This window comes from Falco rusticolus, chromosome 9 (assembly GCF_015220075.1).
Source record: "Falco rusticolus isolate bFalRus1 chromosome 9, bFalRus1.pri, whole genome shotgun sequence".
NCBI classification, from domain to species: domain Eukaryota; kingdom Metazoa; phylum Chordata; class Aves; order Falconiformes; family Falconidae; genus Falco; species Falco rusticolus.
Window position 1 is genome coordinate 47158496 of NC_051195.1, and position 20440 is coordinate 47178935.

Consider the following 20440-nt stretch of genomic DNA (forward strand, 5'->3'; position numbering starts at 1 on the left):
AAATGAGTAATTTGCGGCACAACCCCCTGTACTTAACTAACTTCTTCTGGGATAAAATGACAGGGCTGGTAAGGGCGATAGCAGTGGCCTCCACCAGGAGTGGAGAAAATGCAGGCTCTTTTTTAGAACTTAATCTGAGGCACTGGTGATCCTTCAAAGTGGGCAGCCAAACCAGCGTAATGGCGTGATGCTGCAAGTGTATGACTGGTCCCTGTCCCAGTGAAGCCTGGGAAAGGGGGAGCAGGCATGTGCTGAAGCATCTCATTGATATCTGATTGTTCTTCCTTATTTCAGGGGAAGTAATAAAAAGACCCCTTTGCAAGGCCTTAGACATTGGAGCAACCATGCAAACTCTGAATGAATTACTTGGAAGGCAGTGCTACACTCTGATCGCTACCTTTGGGCTAGAAATAAATACCTTAAAAATCTTTTGCTATTGCCAGTTTTCTTTCAGCAAGAAGATTTTGCCCAAGGATGTCCAGATTGGATGGAGCTTTGAGCAGCCTGGCATAGTGAAAGGTGTCCCTGCCCATGGCAGAGGGGTTGGACCTAGATGGTCTTGAAAGTCCCTTCCAACCCAAACCATTCTATGATGACAGGCACCAGAACAACATGCCTTTCCTTTCTGACTCTTTGAGGTTAGAAATGATGTAGCTGAAGAAGCTTCATCTTCTGCTGTAAGTCAGTAGCTCTGTGCAGCTGTTAAACCTGAAGGAAGAATATTGGATTGTCTAGTGTCCCCTCATGCTTGTGTGTTACACTTTGCATTTACACCCTTTGGAGCAGTCAGAGGGGCTTTTCTCTGTGAGTTTGGTGCTAATGCATCTTTTCTTCAGATGCTGCAGGAGAAAGATTAAGAAAATGGATTTAAAATGGGGAAAAGACCTATGTTGTTAGTATAACATAACTTAGTGTAGAAGCCATTTCATGTTGAGCCCTGGCTCCACCTGAGAGCAGATGTTTTGTCTTGGAAGCAGCTTTTAAAAAATGTATGAATAAAACTTAGTGCTGTCAGTTGATATATGCAGTTTGCTCTCTGAGCTGCAGAAAATGATGGCTGTTATGCTCCTGGGAAGCAGCTTTGAACATGCACTGCATGATCGGGCTCCTTTCCTGCCCTGGGGACCCAGCTCCATTTCCCTCCCACGCTCTGGCTGCCGGGGAGCAGACTGACATGGCTTGTGCGAAAGCAAAGCGCTGCCCCTCTAAGCCCCTTTCTGGATGCTCTGTAGAGCTTGCTGTGGGCCGGGGTCTGGCTGCTGATCCATCGTAAGACCTGGGGCAAGTTACTCGATTTGCAGCCTTGCTCGTGCTTGCCTGCCCCGTCAAGCCAGTGGAGGAATGACTTTTGCTGTGGGATTGCAGCAGGCTTAGTGTGGGGAGACCAGCTTTGCCGTGGGGCTTGCAAGTGTTGTGGCAACACACGTAATTTATAGTTGTGTTGAGTTCCTGAGGGGATGGCCCAGCCCACTGCTGGGACAGGCAAATGGGGGGTGTGTGTGGTGGAGTTTCTCTGTGCCTTGATTTTAAAAAGCCGCACAGCTGTGTGGATTTGCAGGTAGAGTGGCGGGGTTTGCTGTACCAAATGGCTTTGCCAGGTTGTGCGTTTCCATGACTTTCTTGATGCTCCTGTGATTTTGCAGACCGCTGAGCTATATGTGCTCTTTAGTGGCTATCACGGCAGGTGCCTTTTCTGTGTGCCCTGTGCGGGGGCTTGGCTGGCGGTGCCTCCATGGGCACTTTGGTGTAAATTGCTACAATTTCACACACTCTGGCTTGGAGCCGCTTGAGTGCAAATTAGCTGTGGAGCAAGCTTCTCCAGTGATCCACGCTGCAGGCTTGAGGTTGTTTTTGTGTGCTCAATCTGTGGAGTATCCATTCATGCCTGAGGAGAGCTAGAAAGGGCTGATTAATATTAATCTCTCTGGAGCTATTTGTTAATTACTGTTGTTCATGGTTTGTATTATGGTACTGCCTAGTGTCCCGTGCTGCTGCGCTAGACTGAGTGGATCCTGGAAAGGTTATATCCGTTCCAGGGTTTTCAAGTGCTTGGTAAACATCAGTATTTTATTGCAGCCTTTCTGGGAAATATTGTTCCTGTTTTCAAGGGTGAAAAATTGTATAGTCTTCAGGATGAAAGAGGATAATGGTGGCAAAGCTGGGAGCTGAATGTCCTGACTCCCACTCCTTCCTTTCAGCACTTCCTTACCCATGTCACAGTGAGGTTAATTGTGAATTGAAGAGGAGACCTTGGCTTCGTCTTTTACTGAACCAACACAGCAGCGCTGCACGATACTACAATGGCTCTGCTGTTCTGCTTAATATGGGAGGGAGCAAAAGGTTGTTTAGAAGGAAGTTAGCAGCTGGTGAATTAGATATTAGGCTCTGCCCGTTCACAAAGTGTTCCTTGCAAATGTGGTAGGAACACTGCAAACCACAGGCCCCAGGGGGGAGGAAGAGGGCAGCCTGGGTGGCCGTGGGGTCTGGGTACCATGAAGAACCCAACACCAGGTACTGGCTTGAAGAAAGAACAGCCTTGAGTTGTTGGAGTGCTCAGGCACTTGTGACTCTATGTAGTTATCTGTCTCCTAGGCTTTGGGAAGAGAGCAGTTAATGTAAAAAGGAAGAGAAGGATGAGGAGAAAAATTGTTCCTTAGCAGAAAATTGCCTGTAAGTTAAATCACTTAAGAACTGAGTAGAGTTCCTGGATGGCCTGCCTTGAGAGGTGGTTGTCTTTGGGGTGTGGTGAAAGATGGAGAGAGAAAAACACATCTCTATTGTTAACAGTTAGGCAGGAAGCTTTATGGGGTGCTCAGTGGCTGCTGGTGCTTTGAGGAGGGTCCTGTTGTTGCTGTGCTCCAGCTATGCTCTTGTGAAGTTATCATACCACAGCTGAATCTGCATCAGAAATCAACCCCTTTTTTAGCAACTGTCTGTGGAGATTTGTATTGAGAAAATGGCACTATGGATTGTATCTTGCTGCAAAACACAGAGGCCATCAGATCTGACTTGTTTACTGGCCAAGCTTTCTGCAGCATGAAAGCAGATGTATAAACCACCAGTGACTAAACAAATGAAAATACCTAGTATCATGAGCAATGTGTGTTTCTCTTTCCTTTCTGACAAATAAGCCCTTCTGATTTAAGTGAGGAGTAGCTTGCTTGGGAAACCCATTGGCCAGCATCTCATGGTGAGCGAACAGGGACTTGCATACATAAATGCAGATGAATGTCCTGGAATTGTGAGACTCCACATGTGCCTCAAGGCATTTCCTGGCCTCTGAGTTCAGCCGAGTGTCTGAGCTCCTACATGGGTCTAAATAATATAAAAACATATGAGTTCACCACAATGTTCCCAGAATTCTAAAGCTGCAGCCCTTGGCCAGCATTTGTATCAATTGCTTCCATCAGGGCTATAATCCAAGAACCTGCAAGCATGAACTAGTTGATTGACTGAAGTCTGTGGTTTGGCGCTTTCCTGGGTGAAGCGACTGGAGAAGGGGAGGCTGTCATGGTATTTGCATTCATCCCTTTCATGTGTACTGCTGGCAGTGGAAACAGTAAAAGCGTGCAAGCAAATACCACAGGCTCTGTGAGGACATTGTATTTGACAGGGAGCTTTGACAACCTGTTCAGGTGTCTAAGGAGTTAATAATGAAATGGCTGAAAAAGCTCACTTTTTCCTCTGCTGTTCTGGAAGAAAATGAAAACTCACTCTGCAATGTCTACATTTCTTTCAATAAAGCTATTCTTTGGCATCAGTGTTTTTGGCAGAAAGTTGTCATCAGTCATGCCACTGAGTGCCCATTTTGCAGAAAGTTGTGTTGAGAGATCAGCAGCAGAAAAAGAAAGCCTGTGAAAGCTGCATGGGTGTCTGAGACGCTGGCCTCTGACAGAGGTGTCCTGCTGTGCCATATGTCTGCAGGAAGGAGTGCCAGGGCCACATGCTGTGACTGTCCTGCCCTGTGGCTGCTCAGCACATCAGCTCACCAGCGAGTGGCTGGACCAGTCCTTGCCACAGCATCCAGGATTCTCCCTGTCCCTATTTTAAAGCCAAATAGGCAGTGACACAAGGGTGAGGAGTGAGCAGGGAAAACTGCTGTGTGCCTGCCCTGCCCTTGGTTCTCCCTGATGAATGAAATGACATTCTGTTGTGGTGGGAATCTCTCTGTGAAGGATCTGGTGTGAGGGTCTGAGCAGTGTGACTTCAGGGAGTCCTTTTGGCTTTGCTGAGGCAGGCTCAGACGTCCGCTGGGCTCGGTGAAGCTCCAAGCCCATGTGCAGAGGTTAGAGCTCACCTGCCCAGGGCCAGGGTGGCTGTGCTAACAGCAGCCTTAGGAAGGGAAGGAAGGAGATGCTTTGCAGACCTGGCTCCAAATGAGAACTGAGTCATTTGTCAAGGCTGACAGCTCGTGCTCAGAGCTGGCTGCCTGAGGCTAACATGGCACGCAGACAGGCGACGTAAAAAATATATCTATATGCACACACAGAGGAGAGAAAAGTAACAGCTCAAAACACGTGACTGGAATTAAAATTAAAAGAATTCCCAATTAAAACCATGGTGTTGGAGGATGTAACTGCTCCTGAAAGGCTTATAGAGGCTGTTTGTACAGCACAAGTGCAGCCTCTCCATAATGCCCTGGATTAAAACAGGCAGGCTTCTCCAGCACACAAAATCTGTGTAGAAGCAGTGTCATTCCTGCATGTCAGCAGCTTCCCCAGCCCACTGCCTTCACAGGTTAAGGTAAGGAGCTATCTTTTCACCTGTCGCATCCTCCGTGTCGCTGCCGCTTGCGCTCCTGAAGTGCGTTTCTCCATGCAGGCTGCTGTTGTGCCTTATCTTTCTTTCGCTGCTAGATGACAATGTCTTTATGCAGGAGCAGAGACTTTTTTCTTCTTCTGAAGACATGCATTATTCAGTAGTCAGGATAAATGAACTCCCTGGATTTGGGCACGTGTGTTAAGTCTGATGCTATATCCTCCCTTTCACCAGTGCAAGGGATGAAGGGAGCAGTGAATTATTTCAGTGCTACAGAGCAGCCTGTGTTCTGTGTAAAGCCATTGCGATACCTGTGAGGTTGCAAGGAGCTAACCTAAACCTAAAATAGGCCTGTGGAGCAGTCTCTGCTAACCATTCCTGCTCATTCTGTCTCCTTAACTCTCTGTTTCCATCACACGGGTAATATATAATATAACGTTAAACTCTTGGCTTCGTTCTTTGTATGTGCACAGTAACAAATACTTGCCACGCCAAGGGGTACCGTGCAGCAACAGGGAAGGTCAGGGTGAGAAAGAAATATGAAGGATGGGGGGGAGGAATCAGAAGTTAAAGCCATGAAAGACATGGCCTTAGGAAGCTTCGTTTGGGAAGGATTTCCCCTTTCCAAAGGGTATTGGGCTCTGCCTCTAAGCCAGCACGTGTGGCTGGTTGCCGCTGTGCACAGCGAAGGCAGAACATCCCCGTAGGCTGAGGATCTGCTCCTGCTTGCAGCTGGACTAGAAGCCTCCCCTGGTGTCCTAGGGATGGGGGAGTGTCTGCTGTGGCGTAACAGTAGCGTTTTGTCAAGACTGGGGAGAGAAGTAATGAGGTTTATAGAGGGTCTAGGTAGGATATTTTGCTGGAGTTGAATGTGCTACAGGCCTTTACCCCACTTTGTGAGGAAAGTGGAGGGTTTTTGGCATATAAAAGCTTAATAATCTAATGCTTCATCCTTTTGTGCCCCTTACCAAAGGCTCAATTCCAAGAAACATATGAAAGAGCATGATTTTATTTTTTTTATTTGTAGTAAGTTTTGCAGTTCACTTAAGAAACAATTCATTATATAAACTAAGTCATGATTTTGTGATAGGAATGAGAAAATTATTAGGGAGAGTAGTGTTCTTGCTGTATCCAGGAGGACTTTCCAAGAAATGTGATGTTTATCTAAATTCCTCCTGTGGAAGAACAGGACCAAACCCTATTTCACACATGTAAAGACATACCATGCTTTGATCTACGTGGCAAACTCATATAGTGATATATGCTTGCCTGCTAATTGAATAATAAACACGTAATTGAATCACACTAATATCACAGTGTTGGAGCAAAACCTGATGTGGTGCTGTGTCAGGGAGGCGCGGGCACTTGATTCATACAGACGTTCCACGCAGCGGTGCCAAGTGTTTCCAGGGTAGATGTTATCCATGGAGCTATACTAGGACAGAAGTGCTAAAAACTTGGGAAAATGCGGTGGAGGACTAAGCCACGCGATCCGAAGAAGAAGTGAAACCAGCTTGCAAGATGCTGGAGCTCCAGGGTTCCTCGCAGAGGCAGCAGACACCCACCACAGACTGTGCAGCGCAGTGCTAGACGGTGGGGTCTGTTCTCCTCGGATTAGCAAAGCAGAGCATGATTCTCACCTCCCATACGGACTGTGTTGCGGTGAGGTGATGGCCTGGCCTTCTGGGAATCCTGCCACACCCTGATGTAGGGGCTTGCAGATGACTCTGGATGGCATGTACAAATTTTTCTGTAATGCCGTGAAGAACCCAAAAGCACTTTTGCTGTTGCTCTGCTGGGCGTGGGCTTGCACAGAGGAGCTGTAGAAACTGTGTCTAGAGATGCTGGCTGCAGGGGACCCCTTGCTGATATCTGGGCTTTTGGGGAGCCTCTGCTTCCTGGTTTTTCAGACAGGTGTGGAATATTATCTTTACAAAATCCAGAGGGATGCCCTGTGGCGGTGCAACAGCCACAGAGATTGGCAGTGTCCCACGCCTGAGCTCTCTCACTGTTTGCCAAGGCAGCCTTTTAAATGCACGAGTGTGTCTGGGCTGATTTCCGACTTTTAGCACCCCTGAAATCTTCTGGGAGAGCACGACAATGCTTTTAACAGCCCTCAGAGCGTGAGACAGCTGCAGGAAAACAATGTCGAATCGGTGCAATCTGCTCTGCAACAGCTTTGCCAAAGAAAATCTGTCCTAGTGTCTGGCATCGCTTCCAGCGCAGCCGCAAGCTCTGCCCACCCGCCTTCTGTGACCTGAGAGAACCACCTTTGGGGCTTTCTGGTTTGGGCACAGAGGGCTGTCATCACCAAGGCACTGTCACACACTCTCACTGCTGTGCTCTGGCTTGATGTCACCCTCTTCACTGGCTTTACCAAGTGGCTGAAAAAAGGAGTTGTTTGGCTTCACTGGACTTGATCGCTTGGTTTCTGCTAACTAAGCTTTTCGGCGAGTTCTGCAGAAGGTAAGAGGGCCAGGTTCGCACTGTTTCTGTCGCTGAGGTCATATCCAAACCCCTTTCAAGTGTGAGTGTTGGTGCTAGAGGGTTGCAGAGCATCTTGAGCAGTTTCTTGGTGAGTTGTGATTGTTCAGCATCTCCCTGGCTCAAAGCCTGCATGGCCCAGGATCAGGGTGTGTGATTCCAGATAGATCCCAAAGGCCTCTCTCTCTTGGACTAAAATACTTGGCTTGGGGCTGAAGGGAAGCGGATGAGACAGGAAGGGAACAGAACCAAATGGGCTGTAGGTTGCTGAGGAGCCAGTGGGAAAACTGTGGTGCGAACTTTGCCGTCGTTGCCTTTTACCCTGCATGGTGACAGCAGTCCACGTGCAGTGCACTGAGCATGGGTCAGTGGTTTGCGTGGGTGTGTGGGTAAGGAAGAGGCAGCATGTGGGGGGCGTGCGCAGCCGCCGACTGCTGGTGCTGGGCAGATGCTGGGGAGGGTTGGGATGTGGAGGGGGCATGGGCAAGGGGCTGGGTGCCTGGGACAGGCAGCGGTGGGTTCCTTTGTCTGGTGGGGCTTAGCCGTTAGACAGTCCCTGGTGTTGCCGGGACTTGGCAGCATCTTTTCAATATGCAGTTGTTTTCCTGCTGCGAGTCTGTGCTCCAAGGCAGGAGCAATTGGCAGGTTGAGAGAGGAAGGAGAAGTGGGGGCTGTAGTTGGAGGGATTTCCAGGCAGCTTTAACTGAGAAAAGACTTGGGCCTGTGGCCTCCGCGTTTCTGGGAAAACAAGACTTGCTTTCACTTGGCTTCGGAAAAGCAGCCTGGGTGTGCAGGAAGGGAAGTCTCAGGAGGCCCCTCAGCCTGTGCAGTTCCACAGCACAACTGGAACAATTGTGCCGGGCTACACTTGTGGAGCTGAGCTTGACCCTGCTGGCAGCTGGAGGGGTGGCAGGAGTTGGGGGAGGCTGTGACACCTTGCAGTCAAAGCTGTCTCATAGCTTGAGTCCTGAGCTGCATGCTTGCTTTGTCCAACCTGAGCTGGCATCATTGTGCTGTAGCTCCGTTAGGGTCCATGAGGACTTGTCCCTGGCTCTGATGAAGAAGACAGGAGGGGCCAAAGTGTCCCCTCTCCTCTCCCCTCCCAAGAGAGCAGTGGTGCTGGGGTCCAGGCTGGCCCCATGGGGGCTGGCTGCTGAGTGCTGCTGTGTGTCTGTGGGAGGCAGGTGTCAGGCCGTTGTAGAGAAGAGGTGTCTTGAGTCTGGACATCTCTCATTTACAGTGCTTCTCAATTTGGAAAGATAATCCCCCAAACCAGTATCCAGCCATTTTCAGTAACAATTTTAGCATGAATGAACCCCTGTATATTGGGGGGTAATGAAAGTTGAATAGCATAAATAAAATGGGTAATAAATAAATCAGCTGTTTTCATTGTATAGCTGTTGATAAGCTATTTGCTTTTCTAATGTCTATCATTATACTTTAAATAATGTATACATTGTAACTCACTGTATTTTGTAGCAGGAGCAGTATACTGATTTAAATCACAGCATATATTTTAGTCGAGAGGATGTGTTGACCTAATTGCCGAAGTAACGTTATAATGAAAAGCCATTCAGACTGCATGTCCTCTCTTGCCCTCTGGTTTCTGGAAGTAACTGAAGGAAACAGCACTTCACTTCTGGTGAAATCATCCCAGGAGTGTTGTTTCATTGCAGTGTGATGGATTAATTTCATTGAAGGCACTAGCACCGTACAAGAAAGCAAAATGCTCTTGGAAAACTCGGGAAGTTTCCCTCATTGTGCTGAGTTCATTTCAAGCATCCTCAGTGACAAAATAAGAATGCATAAAAATCCATCCTGTTGGAGGTGCTGGCTGGCTTGGTACTCTGTATGGCAGATTCCAGATGTTAGAGCTGTTACCTTTGTGGTCTGCAGGTGAGAGGGGAGAGACAAATAAGTGACAGCATAGATCGAGCATCCTCCTTTGTGCCTCCTAGGAAGGAAAGAGCATCCTCAGATCGGAGCATCATTAGTTCACGAGCATTTGGCAGGCTAGTGCTGCTGGCCTCATTTTCCTTTAGCTCAAACAGCGAGTGGTGGTGGGGTTTATATGCTGCTGCTGAGCCAGGCGAAGTGATTATGTTCCAGGCTACTTGGAAGGTTTCATTCTCACACTTCTTGAAAGTGAGTTCTCCTGCACAGTCCCGCTTCAGAGCCATCTTAATCAGTTCCTATGTTTGGTGGGTTTATTATTAGTATTTGGGAGTCGGAACATGTTTTAATGAATTAATTTTCAAATTGGTGCATCCTTAATGATAATTTCCTTAGACTCTGGAAAGTATTTGCATCTTATAATTTAAGTGCTCTGAAACTGGGCATCAAGTGAGATCAGGATGAGATGAAATTCACATTTGCACCTTAATCCCACCTGAGCGTTCTCAAATGTTGCAGGGTAATTACATCCCGTCATGATCCTTTGGTATCTGAGTAGTTTTGGAGCATAAAGGCTTAAGTTTGTGCTCATTGCTTTTTAGAGGTTTCACTGCTCAGATGACACATAAAAATTTCATTGTGTTCTCTGTTCTTGCTATGGGTTAAGCTGTATTTGTGGGAAGGATTTGGAGCATGGATTCAAGATAATTATTACCAGTGTATAATTTATTGAGAGCCTAATCCTTCCAGGTGTAGAGCAGGTTTCTGGAGGTTGTGAGTATCTTAAGCTCCTGGAATTGAGGACATCTCTTTGGGCAGGGTAAGCTCTTCAGTGATTGTTTGGCATTATGTTAAGCTGATGGCACGAGCTGTGTGAGCACCCTTGCCTGGGTGGAAAATGCTGCACCTCATCCCTAACAGAGCAGCTCTAGTCTGAGTGGTTCACTTGGTGCTTGGAAAGAAGGACCTGGCAGAGGTGCTGGGAGCCAGGGCTCCTGGATTCCCTTCCATTCTCTACAGTTGATTCACAGCGAGGCATAACTTGTCCACAGTGTCTTAGCTTCCTTTTTGCAAAATGGGGTAATAGCTACCCTCGTATCTTTGCAAAATATTTTGTGGTCCTTAGGTTGAAAAGTTTCTACACATACCAGTTCAGCATCATAAGTTTCTTTGCAAAATGCTACTAAACCAGCAAATAACTCCTGTTTGCCTTTAGTTCTCGCTGTCCCGATGGATCAGAGCCACAGAGGTAGTCAATCTGCATCGCCTTTGGTCACATGGAGGGTTGTGTGCAGCCACAGGGTAGTTGTATAAGCAGGAGAGTGCTGGATGACTTTTGCTTTCAAGCAGGCAGTGGGGAGTTTGAATTTGAATTTCTGACAATGACACAGCTTGTTGGAACCATTATGAATTGAAATGGGGTCTTATTCAGCTCTGCTAATAAGAGGGTAAATGCAACTAAATACAGCTGTCTTCCTCACTGTCATTTGGTATTTATTAGCAAATATGCGGTGGAATTGAATCCCTTGTAAGTACTCTGCAGCTAATGGTGGATAGCAATTAACTGAAATGACTACTGTTGAGCACTGATGCTACCATCAGTGCGTGGAAGAGGAAATCTGGAGCCAGCACACGGAGCCAGCACGCAGACCCAGCAGTTTCTAGAACTCCCTGTAGTTTTCCCCTTTGGATTCTCTGTTTCATGCCCTTATCAAAAAAAAAACTGCAGTGAAAATCGCTTCATCTTGGTACTCCCTGGAGCTCCAGCTTGAACAAACACTTCTCAAGCAGCAGTGTGTGTGTGCGTGTGTATATATATGTGTGTGTGTGTATATATATAATCTTAGCATTTTAAGTTTGGGGGTCACTGGAAGGACTCACTGCAATACTGTTGCCAGTGAAGCAACTGTGTGGAGTAGAAAACTTCTCCCCTCCAGGTGTGTTGGTGCCTCTGCAGCACTTCGCATGCCTCAGGCGACGTGAAGGAAACTGGACCAGATGCTTGGAAAGAATTCAGAACCTGGGTGCAGCATTTATTGTTTCATCGTTGGCCTTTCCTCTCCAAACAAAACGAGAGGGTTTGTTTTCTTCCCCTTACTAATAAGGTGACATGTAGGTCACAGTGCCCCAGAAGTTCTGCCCTCCATTGAGTGGAGGGAAACCAGCTTCTGCGTGCGAGTTTCAAACCACCAAAAGTAGTTTGAGTCAGGCTAATTTCACGTATATCTTGATTTGTTTGTCACCCTTCCCTGCCAGCCTGTGTTTGATATGGTGCCTTGTGAGGAAACTGCTTGTCAGGAGGGGATTAGTGCTTGGGTTGTGCCGTGAGTGGGAAGCAAGGGGTTGTGCTGCAGGGAGAGCTGTTGGCAGGGTGGAGAGGCATTGCTGGCCATGTTGCACAAGAATTGGTCTTAGAAGTGAGCTAGTTGAGTATTTTCATCAGTGCCCTCCATGCAAAACAGAGCAGGTTGCTAACGAGCATGTTGATGTTAAGGAGGTATGAGCAGTACAGAGGAGGATGAGTCTTGAATAGGAGGAACTGAATGATTGATAGGTCTGGTGTCATGGCAATGTGATGATCTTTAATGGTATGAAGTTGCAAGCACGTGCACTTAGGAGCTAGTAATATTTTTTTCTCAGAGGTGGGAGCTCATCATTTGGGAGCAAGTGAGAGGCAGCTGTGCATGTGCTGTGATATGATGATGTGAGCCCCAGCTCATTTTGAGGAAAGTTGCTTGATGAGGAGTGAGGATGTTGCCTGGGGCAGAGTGGCCAGAGAGCAACTGCCTGAAACATGTTGTGAGTGTCCCAGGCAGAGAGCAGCAGTCTAGTCTGGCAGCTTGCAGTGCTGGCCCAAGGCTAAACAGGTATAAATTCACCACAAATCAATCTGGGCTGTGCGTCAGGAGGATCTGGGATAGCTTTCCTCATGTAGGGAAGCCCATGAAAATGGTCAGACTCTGTGAAGCACAGCATGGGCTTTCACACTGGTGAAGTTCATTGAGCTTGTTCCTGTGGGATGTGAGCTCCCTCCGTCATGTCCCTGTGCATGGTTCCTCTCCACCCTGGGCACTCGGAGCAGCTCCTACCTGGCTGTGTTACCTGCTGGTTTGGAGTCAGCGGGATGGTGCTTTCTGTGTCCCGGAGCTGTGCTAAGGCTGGGAAAGGAAATTATTAAAGGTGAGTACTTCCCAGCTTGATGACTTTCTTTAAGGATGTGCTGCCAGTTAATTATTTAAATGCATATTTAGTTAGTTAAACCAGTGAATACACATTTACACTAAGCACCTGATAAATGTGGTCCTTTTTTGATTGGGGAAAAATGTTTAATTAGCCCTGTCATCAGTGCTCTGAAGTTACATTTATTTTTTGTATAAAATTCAATTAGTTTGCAAGTAAGATGCTAAAATCAACAGTAGGTTTTACTGTTGTTGGTGTTCCTGGTGAGGTTTTTTTCTGTCTTACCTTGTGTCTAAAAGTTTGGGGTTTTTACTCCTGACTTCAGAACTACGGCAGCTCTGGCTGGGAATGAGTTTTCCAATCACCCCCACTAATATGAATCAAATACCTTTCTAATTTCTTTTCCCCCTTCAAACGCAGTTTCACCTTGCAGGTAGCAGAGCTTCTCTTGCCCTGTGAGATTTAAAATATTTAAGGCAGCAGACAACTGCCTCCTAGCTCTGTCTTGTGGCTTGATGGATTTGTTGTCAGCAGGGTAAGTGCTGTGAGCAAGACAGTCCAGACAAGGCAGCCCTGGATCTGTAAAAGGGAGGGCTGGGGTGGGACACATCTAATTTCTGGACACTGTGGTCTCCTCTCCACCTGCCTGGAGCGGCCATGGGGCTGAGGTGCAGACCTGAGAGCTGGGATTTCACTGTGTTCTGCTCTGGCTTCTGCGGCTGTTATCTCTTGGGCTGTAGGGAGCTGCGGCAGCCCTGAGCTTGGGGTCAGTGCATAGCCCTTGATCTGCAAAACAGCTTGTGGCTAAAGGCAGTCTGTACTGTTGTTTTCCAGCCCAGCTGGGGCAGGACAAGTGTGATGTTGTCCATGCAGTGTTATTTTCCTGGAATATTTGGCAAGGGAGACGCAAGATTTGGGGGAGAGCAGGGTGATGTGTAGTGTTCCCCCTCTGGGGACCTGTATCATCACACAAGTCCTAATTATAGTGCTGTTTTGATAACAGTCGTAATGATCATCGTTGACGGCACTGATAACACCTTGTGCTGGTTGCATTGTTTCTTACTTGGCAGTGTTCTCAGCATCCCCAGTGCTCCCAGGACCCTCCCTGCCTTCTCCATATTGCTGTGTTGCTTGAAAACATTTGATATGTAAGAGTCCTTGTGTTTTGCGTGTGCACCTTTTGTAAAGGAACATTTTCACTCTAATTGTTTCAGCTGGCTTGCCAGCCAGCCAAAAGGCAATGACACATCATCATTAGCTGCTATCTGACAGGGATGAATGACCCTGGGAAATCTTGTTGTTAAAGGCAATATCTGCTCTTCCTGCTCTTCACTGCTCTTTCTGCCTTCAGAACAGCTATTCTTTGAAGAAGAAGTTAAGGAGGAGGGAGAGAGGCCCTGCCCTCTGTTGTATTGGAAAAAAGAATTCCTCATCCCTGTCACCGCATGCTGGAAGGTCACCTTATTCTTCCTCCTATGAGTGTCAGAAGCATCATCCATTCCTGGGTTTGAAATTCACAACTGTCACATTGATGGGGGCCAAGTGATCTGCCAGCGTTATGCCACTCATTCATTCCTCTGGCAGAATGCTGTGCAGATTGCCTAATTCATTTGTGGCCAAACGTTGGGTTTATATTTGGCCTCTTACTGCTTTTAAAGAAATTGTTCTTTTTGTTGTTGTTTCTTAAGTGCATATATTGCCCTTTTTGAAGTATGTTTCACCAGAGGATCTTAAAGTGCTCTGGGAGCCACCTCCATTGCCATTGTACAGATGTGTATGTAAGCAGAGGTGAGGAGGAGCTGAAGGACTTGCTTAGTGCTCTAGTTGGGAGCTGATGCTGGGACTCGTTGCTGTACGCACCAGCACTGTTCTGATTTCTAGGTTACAACTGGTGCCTTCAAAACTTGGTTCATTATCTGGCCAGGCTTGACATAGTCTGTCATCTCCATGCATTCAGACGAAGACGGCTTGCTGTACATGGTGTAGTCTTTGTTTTGGTCTAGGACCTGATCAGGGGAGGTTTTTGGACCTTCCTGGCTGCTTGTGGTGGGCCTGGAATCCGGGATGTGACTTCTGTGACTCCTTGGAAATCCTGCCTATCTGGAGGAACATGCAAATCTCTGAGTGCTTTGTGCTGATTCAGGCAAGGCTTACGAACAAGGACTGCTTCAAGTGAGCTTCTGCCCCCTCCCTATGTCTTTGTTCCAGCCCACAGTCAGGGATGCACTGTGCTGTTAGCTAGAAGGTTGAGCAAGGTGGGAGAATGGCATTAACGAGCCCCAGCGCCTTAGCTGTAGAAAAGCAGCTCATGTTCTGCAGTGTCTGTCTTCTGAACCACACCATATGGCCGAGTCCAGCACCTTCAGTTTGTCAGCAGTGATTTGCTGGCTTAGGAGGGCCTGAATCTTCTTTTCTGGTATTATGACGTGAATAGCAGGTGCTTGCCAAGGTGGTACAGGCCCAGGCATGTTGCCTGCGTGTCAGCAGAGGAGAAACTTAATACCTGGGGGCTCTGCCTTTCCGGGTGATGGTTTGGAGCCCATTTAAATGGGCAGGGATGCGCTCTATGGGATCCCCTTTCTCCTGCTTTTTCCCAGTCTGAGAACTGCTCAGATCGTTTCTGGAACTTCCAAAGCCTTCTGGGTGGCTGATGGATGAGGTGTCTTTGGAGCCTGTCAGACTAATGAGTGGTTCTGCCCAAAGGTGACCCCTTTTTTGGAGGAACCCTGAGCTCCTTACCTGACAAGGACAGGTTTGTAGCAGCAGCAGTTCTTCTGCTCTTGCAACAAAGAGGCACCGACAGGAATAGCTGATGCAACCACAGAGGCAAAGTGCTGTGGGAAGAGACCGATTCAGAAAGGAGGAAGCTGCTTGCCTTTGACCATCTGTGGGATGTTCTAGGGCCCTTTGTCTTTGGGCAGCGCTAAAAATACGAGTGAACCAAGATGCTGTTTTGTTCCTGGGTTTCAGCTCTGAACTCACCTGTCTGCTCCCTGAAACCAACAGTGGGTGAAGGACATGGTATTTCTTAGAGGAAAGAAGACTTTCTTTAGGTCTCTGGAAACAAAAGCAATGCTCCTTTCCCCTTCCCTTTCAAGAGCACCATACGGAGAAAAAAAAAGAAGTGTCCCAAATAACACAGTTTTGAGATTTCAGTAACTGAATGGTGATGCTGCCCATGCAGATGGAGTGAGAACTGGAGAGCAGTGCATGTTGTACGGACATGAAGATGCCATCAGCACCTTCAAAACCCCCAGTTCCTGCATATGAACTTAACAGAGAGACCTCTCTGCAAAATGGTTCCAAGTAGACCTCAGGCCCGCTGCTCCCTTCTGCCGGTGGGCTTGGAGCTCTGGTTTTATGTTCAGACAATGCGCAACCTGCAGAAGAGAAGGTAGGGGAGGTCTCGGGCATGTGCTGTGGGAGGAACTGGGGCTGTGATGAGTCTGTTGTTGTTGACTGTTTTACCTTTGCCAGTCTGTCAAGGCTGTTCAAGTTGGCTCACTTGAACAGCAGATTCCCATCTTCTACCAAAATTGCCCTTCTGTGTTTTTCTTATGGACAGTTGAGCTGTGGCCTTTGGAAGCTGTTGTATGTGGAGTGTTTGTGTGCTGGAGTTTGTTCATTGACCTTTAGTTGGTTCCTCTGCCCTTGGCGTCGTGTTTGAGTGCTTTTAAGGCTGCAGTGACTGAACTGCATGCAAAGTTGCTTCCCAAAACTAGCTCTGTCCGGGGGATCCTGGAGGGTGTGGGAAGGGCAGGTGGGTTTTAGAAGTGGGTTGTGTTTCTATTAATAATTGTTATCCTTGACTCTTGTCCTTTTAAGTGGCAACAAAAGCTTGGCAGAGTGCGATGCAGAGAAAAAACCTTCACTCCCTTCCCCTCGTTTGCTTAGGTCCCAAACTGAACAGTGATGTTAATTAGATAAGTCAGATACTCTGCAAAACAGCCTGTTCAAGGACAAACAGATTTTAATTAAAGGCTGTGTGCACTGGAAGGTCATGTCACTGCATTGTGCCTGAACAGTTACTATGGGAACACCAGGAAAGCACCCAGAAAGTGTGAGTGTGTGTGTGACTACGAGAACACAGGTCTTGAGGTGCAAATTTCACTTCTGGTTATGTTTCCACTGGCAAATATGGTCTGAGTGAGATGCCACCCTTGGGAGTGTGTAGTTGGGTTTTGTTGCTGTAGGGTTTTCCGTGTTGCGGGGGTGGGAACCCTTGCTTCAAGCTATTCAAATCACACAAGTTTGGTCTGAGCCAGACTACAACGCTGTGAATTAGGGCAACTGATTTCCAGCTCAGTTTCTAGTCTGTTTATAGTTGGTGAACTCAGTTTCTTAAAGAGAACCTGGATATTGGGAAGAGTTTTGTTTGTGTTGAAACTTGAAGTGACATTATTTTGAGGTTTGCCTCGGTCTTTGCAGTCTTCTAACTGGAATCCAACATGAATTCTTGTGATAGTGGCTCATTCCTGCATTTCAAGCCCTCTCAAGGTTCATCTCTGCTAAGCTGCCTGAATTTAATCTTGCTGACTTGAGTATAAGGTGTTCTTGTCTGTCTTCAGTCCCAAGCCTTCTTTCAACTGTTTGGGATGTATCAGCAGACTTGTCAATAGCCTGATGCTAGATAACCACTCTAGTGATCTACAGACCATGAATGTGCCTTGGGACTGATGGAGGTTTGGTATGATCCCCAAATGGGTCCCTCTAATGCAACGTGCAGTAGCAAAAGCTCATTCTTACTAATTTTCATGTGGTCTAGCAAGAGGATCCATAGAGAGAATTTAAATATTTTCAGTATTAACACTTACTATTTTTTCCCCCCTATCAAATAAGTTGAGGCAGGGACTGATGCTGCATTGGCACCGTAAGCAGCCTTCTTGCACAAGTAAAATAGCCACTGAAATGTGGGCTTTGCAGTGAGCTTGAAATCTAGTATTTGTGTGGGAGTTTGAAAGCTCAAATGAGCTGCTTCACAATCCTGTTCTCCCTCTTGTTACTTGGTGGTTTTGGGAACAAATGAACCATGAGACAGGAAGGATCACAAGTGTGTTTGAAGGGAGAGTCTGAAACCAGGTCTTTTGCTCTTTGGTGGTTGTTTTTTTTTCCTGTTTGTTTGGACAGCCCTTGTGGGTTGTCCTGCTTTGGAAGATACCGTTGGGCTGCCAAACGTTGGGTGTTTGGAGCCATATGGAGCCGACTCAGCAGGGAGATTGCCAGGCAAATAGGGCTGGATTTTGGAGAGTTTATGCACCGCTTATAGAGGAACTGGCTTTGTTTCCTGACAGCTGAGAAAACGCCATTCTGCCTGTTTGTAGGGAAAATAGATCAGGATTGGTATTTTGTACGTGCGTCTCCCCGTGCCCCTCCGCAGCAGTGGGAGGCAAGTGCTGGGTGCAGGCGTGGGCAGAAGGTACTGGAGCAGGAGGAACTGTGCCCTGAAGTCAGTGTGGTGGGAGCATGGGTGCAGGGCGGCGGGTTGTGCCCTCAGGGAGAGAAGGCAGAGCAGCACAGTGCCCCGGCTTGGCCAGCACACCTCAGCCTGGGTCTGCAGAGACCCTGGCCCTTGGGTTGTAAGGGTGGCTTTGGGGGAAGCATGTTCAGGGCTCAGCGGGAGGCTGCTACAGGAGATGTCAGCTGGGTGGGTGCTGTCACAGCAATGATGAGCAAGTTGTTCTTTTGGTCTTGGTGCTACAATCAAACTTCCTGCAAGTGCTCTTTGCCTGAAAACAGACTAGAAACTGGCTTTGAACATTTATTGTCTTTTGTCTGACCCTTGCTTTTCTGACTCTGGACAAGTGAGCTATGTTTTTTTCTGCGCAGATGTCTACCTTTGACCTAGTTAGTTTTGACTTTTAAAAATACATTGAGCAGAAATGAAAAAGCCGAAGAGAAGCATCTGACTAGAGGAGCAGGAACATGCAGTGTCTGTCCACCTCACGAAGCGGCTGACTTTGCAGCAGGCAAGATGTTTCCAAATGTAAGCTTTCAAACGCGTGCTCTGTCCCTTCTGAGAACTCTGGATACACACAGCCTGACAGGGATGGCTGTACTTTAGCAAGGATTTGGCGGAGCACTCAAAGGAGTAAGTTTCCTTTCTCTTGAAGCAGTACCACTGGTCTTGCTCCTCTCTGCTGGCTCCCGGAGTGCTCTCACTGACAGCATAGCGTGTGCCATTGCCAAAGGTGTCAAGAAATGCAAGGGAGGAGAGCTAGCCTGGAGGCTAATGTGCAGAGCGCCTGTGGAAAAAGTGACAGTGGGGGAGTTAATGAAAAGCAGACACCAAGCACTGGAAGCTGCACAGCCAAGAATTTCTGCACAGTCCAGGGCTTTCTCCGATACGCAATGAAGATGTGTTACAATTTGGCTACCCTCTCTGTTACCCCAAGGAGAGGAGTGCAGGCATGAATAGTCTGGGTAGGTGGCTTCTGTGATGTGCACCACCTGGAAGAAAAACACAAGCCATGTTAATCTTGTGGTATAAGTGTGCATCTTGAGAGCCAGGAGCCCCGAGTTTCTTGTTCAGATTCCTACTGGGAACCCAGGGGTGCCTTTGGCCACTTGCAGATGCGGTCTGTACATCTGGATGCTCCTGTGTCTCATGCCTAGGAGGCTGGTTTCCCGGAGGGGCTGAGTGCCCACCATGTGTACTGGAAGCTGGTGTCCACACAGCTGAGGTGTGCAAGCTGCATGTCCCCAGGTTATTATCGCCCAGACAGTGTTTGACCTGAGGCTGGTGCCTTGGTGCTTGGCACTGAATGCAGAGAAGGAGCTGCTGCCTGGAAGGTGGCTCCCTCCAGAGTGTTTTTATAGATTTTTTTTTTTTTTTTCCTGGTGCTGTGAGTAATTAAAGATATGTGATGAAGTGAACTTTTTAACCATTGCATAGCAGCATGGGTGCACTGTGGTCTAACTCCTCTAGAAATTACTGTCTTGCTTTTTGCAGAATGGAGGCATCCTGCCTGGAACTGGCCCTGGAAGGAGAGCGCTTGTGCAAGGCTGGGGACTTCAAAGCTGGGGCAGCCTTCTTTGAAGCAGCGGTGCAGGTGGGGACAGAGGATCTGAAGACTCTCAGTGCCATCTACAGTCAGCTGGGCAACGCCTATTTCTACCTAAAGGAGTACTCCAAGGCCCTGGAGTACCATAAACACGACCTTACCCTGGCCAGGTAAGCATGTCAGCAGTGCTTCATCCTGATCAGATTCAGCTTTTCAGGGCTTGAGCAAAGGCAAGTTCTGTGGGGTCTGAACGCAGCAGCCTGAGGGAATCTGCCCTAGAAATAAGCATCCAAAACTAGCCCTGGGGCATGGGTTGAGTGTGCTTTGGAGAACTCTGGGGGCAACAAGAATGGGTCAGCCACCTTCAGAGCTGGGAGGTGGAGAAAGGGATATGGATGTGAGGAGAGTGCTTGTAGCAACAGGGCAGCGTCCTGTTCTCTTGTCCCCAGGTACTTGTAAGTACACCCAAAGCCATCAGAGCAGTTCACCCAAGACAGCAAAACAGGGAACAAGGATCTGTCTTCAAAATTGAGAGAGCTTGTATGAAGCATTTGAGCTTGGCATGTGTGCTGGGAGCTGCTGGATGTGCTGTACATACCATGCAGCACTTGCTGCAGCTTGAATTCTGCCACCAACAGATGGTGAATAAAAGCATGGGAGCTCTTTAACACCTCTCATCCTTCCTCTGGTCATCTTGCAGAACCATCGGGGACCGCATTGGAGAAGCCAAGGCAAGCGGCAACCTCGGGAATACATTGAAAATACTTGGGCAGTTTGATGAAGCTGTTGTTTGTTGCCAGAGACACTTGGACATCTCTCAGGAGCAGGGAGACAAGGTAATTGGTTCATGGCATCTAACAGGAGGTATTTCCTAACTTTAAAAATAGTCTGTCTGCAAGTCAGTAAATGTGATATGGTGTAGTGAAGGTAGGCTTTGGAAGGAGGTGGCGTGTATAGCTCTCCCTTCTGGCTGCCATCACAGGTCCATGCTGCTGACAGTAACAGCTGCCATGACAGTGAAGGTGGGAAGGGAAAATGTGGGCCTCCTGGCTTCGACCATGTCTGCCCAGCAATGAAAAGGTCCGTATCGGGATGTGAAGTGTAAAACCTTGGTTCTTCCTCCC

General features: G+C 47.8%; 1 protein-coding gene across 3 annotated transcripts in view; it reads left to right on the forward strand.

The window, feature by feature from the left end:
* GPSM1 (G protein signaling modulator 1) overlaps positions 1 to 20440 on the forward strand; it is an 83033-nt gene that overhangs the window by 7799 nt on the left and 54794 nt on the right. For 2 of the 3 annotated variants that reach the window (XM_037399958.1, XM_037399961.1), the window contains exons 1-3: positions 14793 to 15709; positions 19265 to 19486; positions 20017 to 20152. In XM_037399958.1, coding sequence (XP_037255855.1) covers positions 15582 to 15709; positions 19265 to 19486; positions 20017 to 20152 — 486 coding nt within the window. In that variant the 5' untranslated portion in view covers positions 14793 to 15581. Of the gene's footprint in view, positions 1 to 14792; positions 15710 to 19264; positions 19487 to 20016; positions 20153 to 20440 lie in introns of those variants that run through there. The other variant, XM_037399960.1, reaches the window with a different exon arrangement.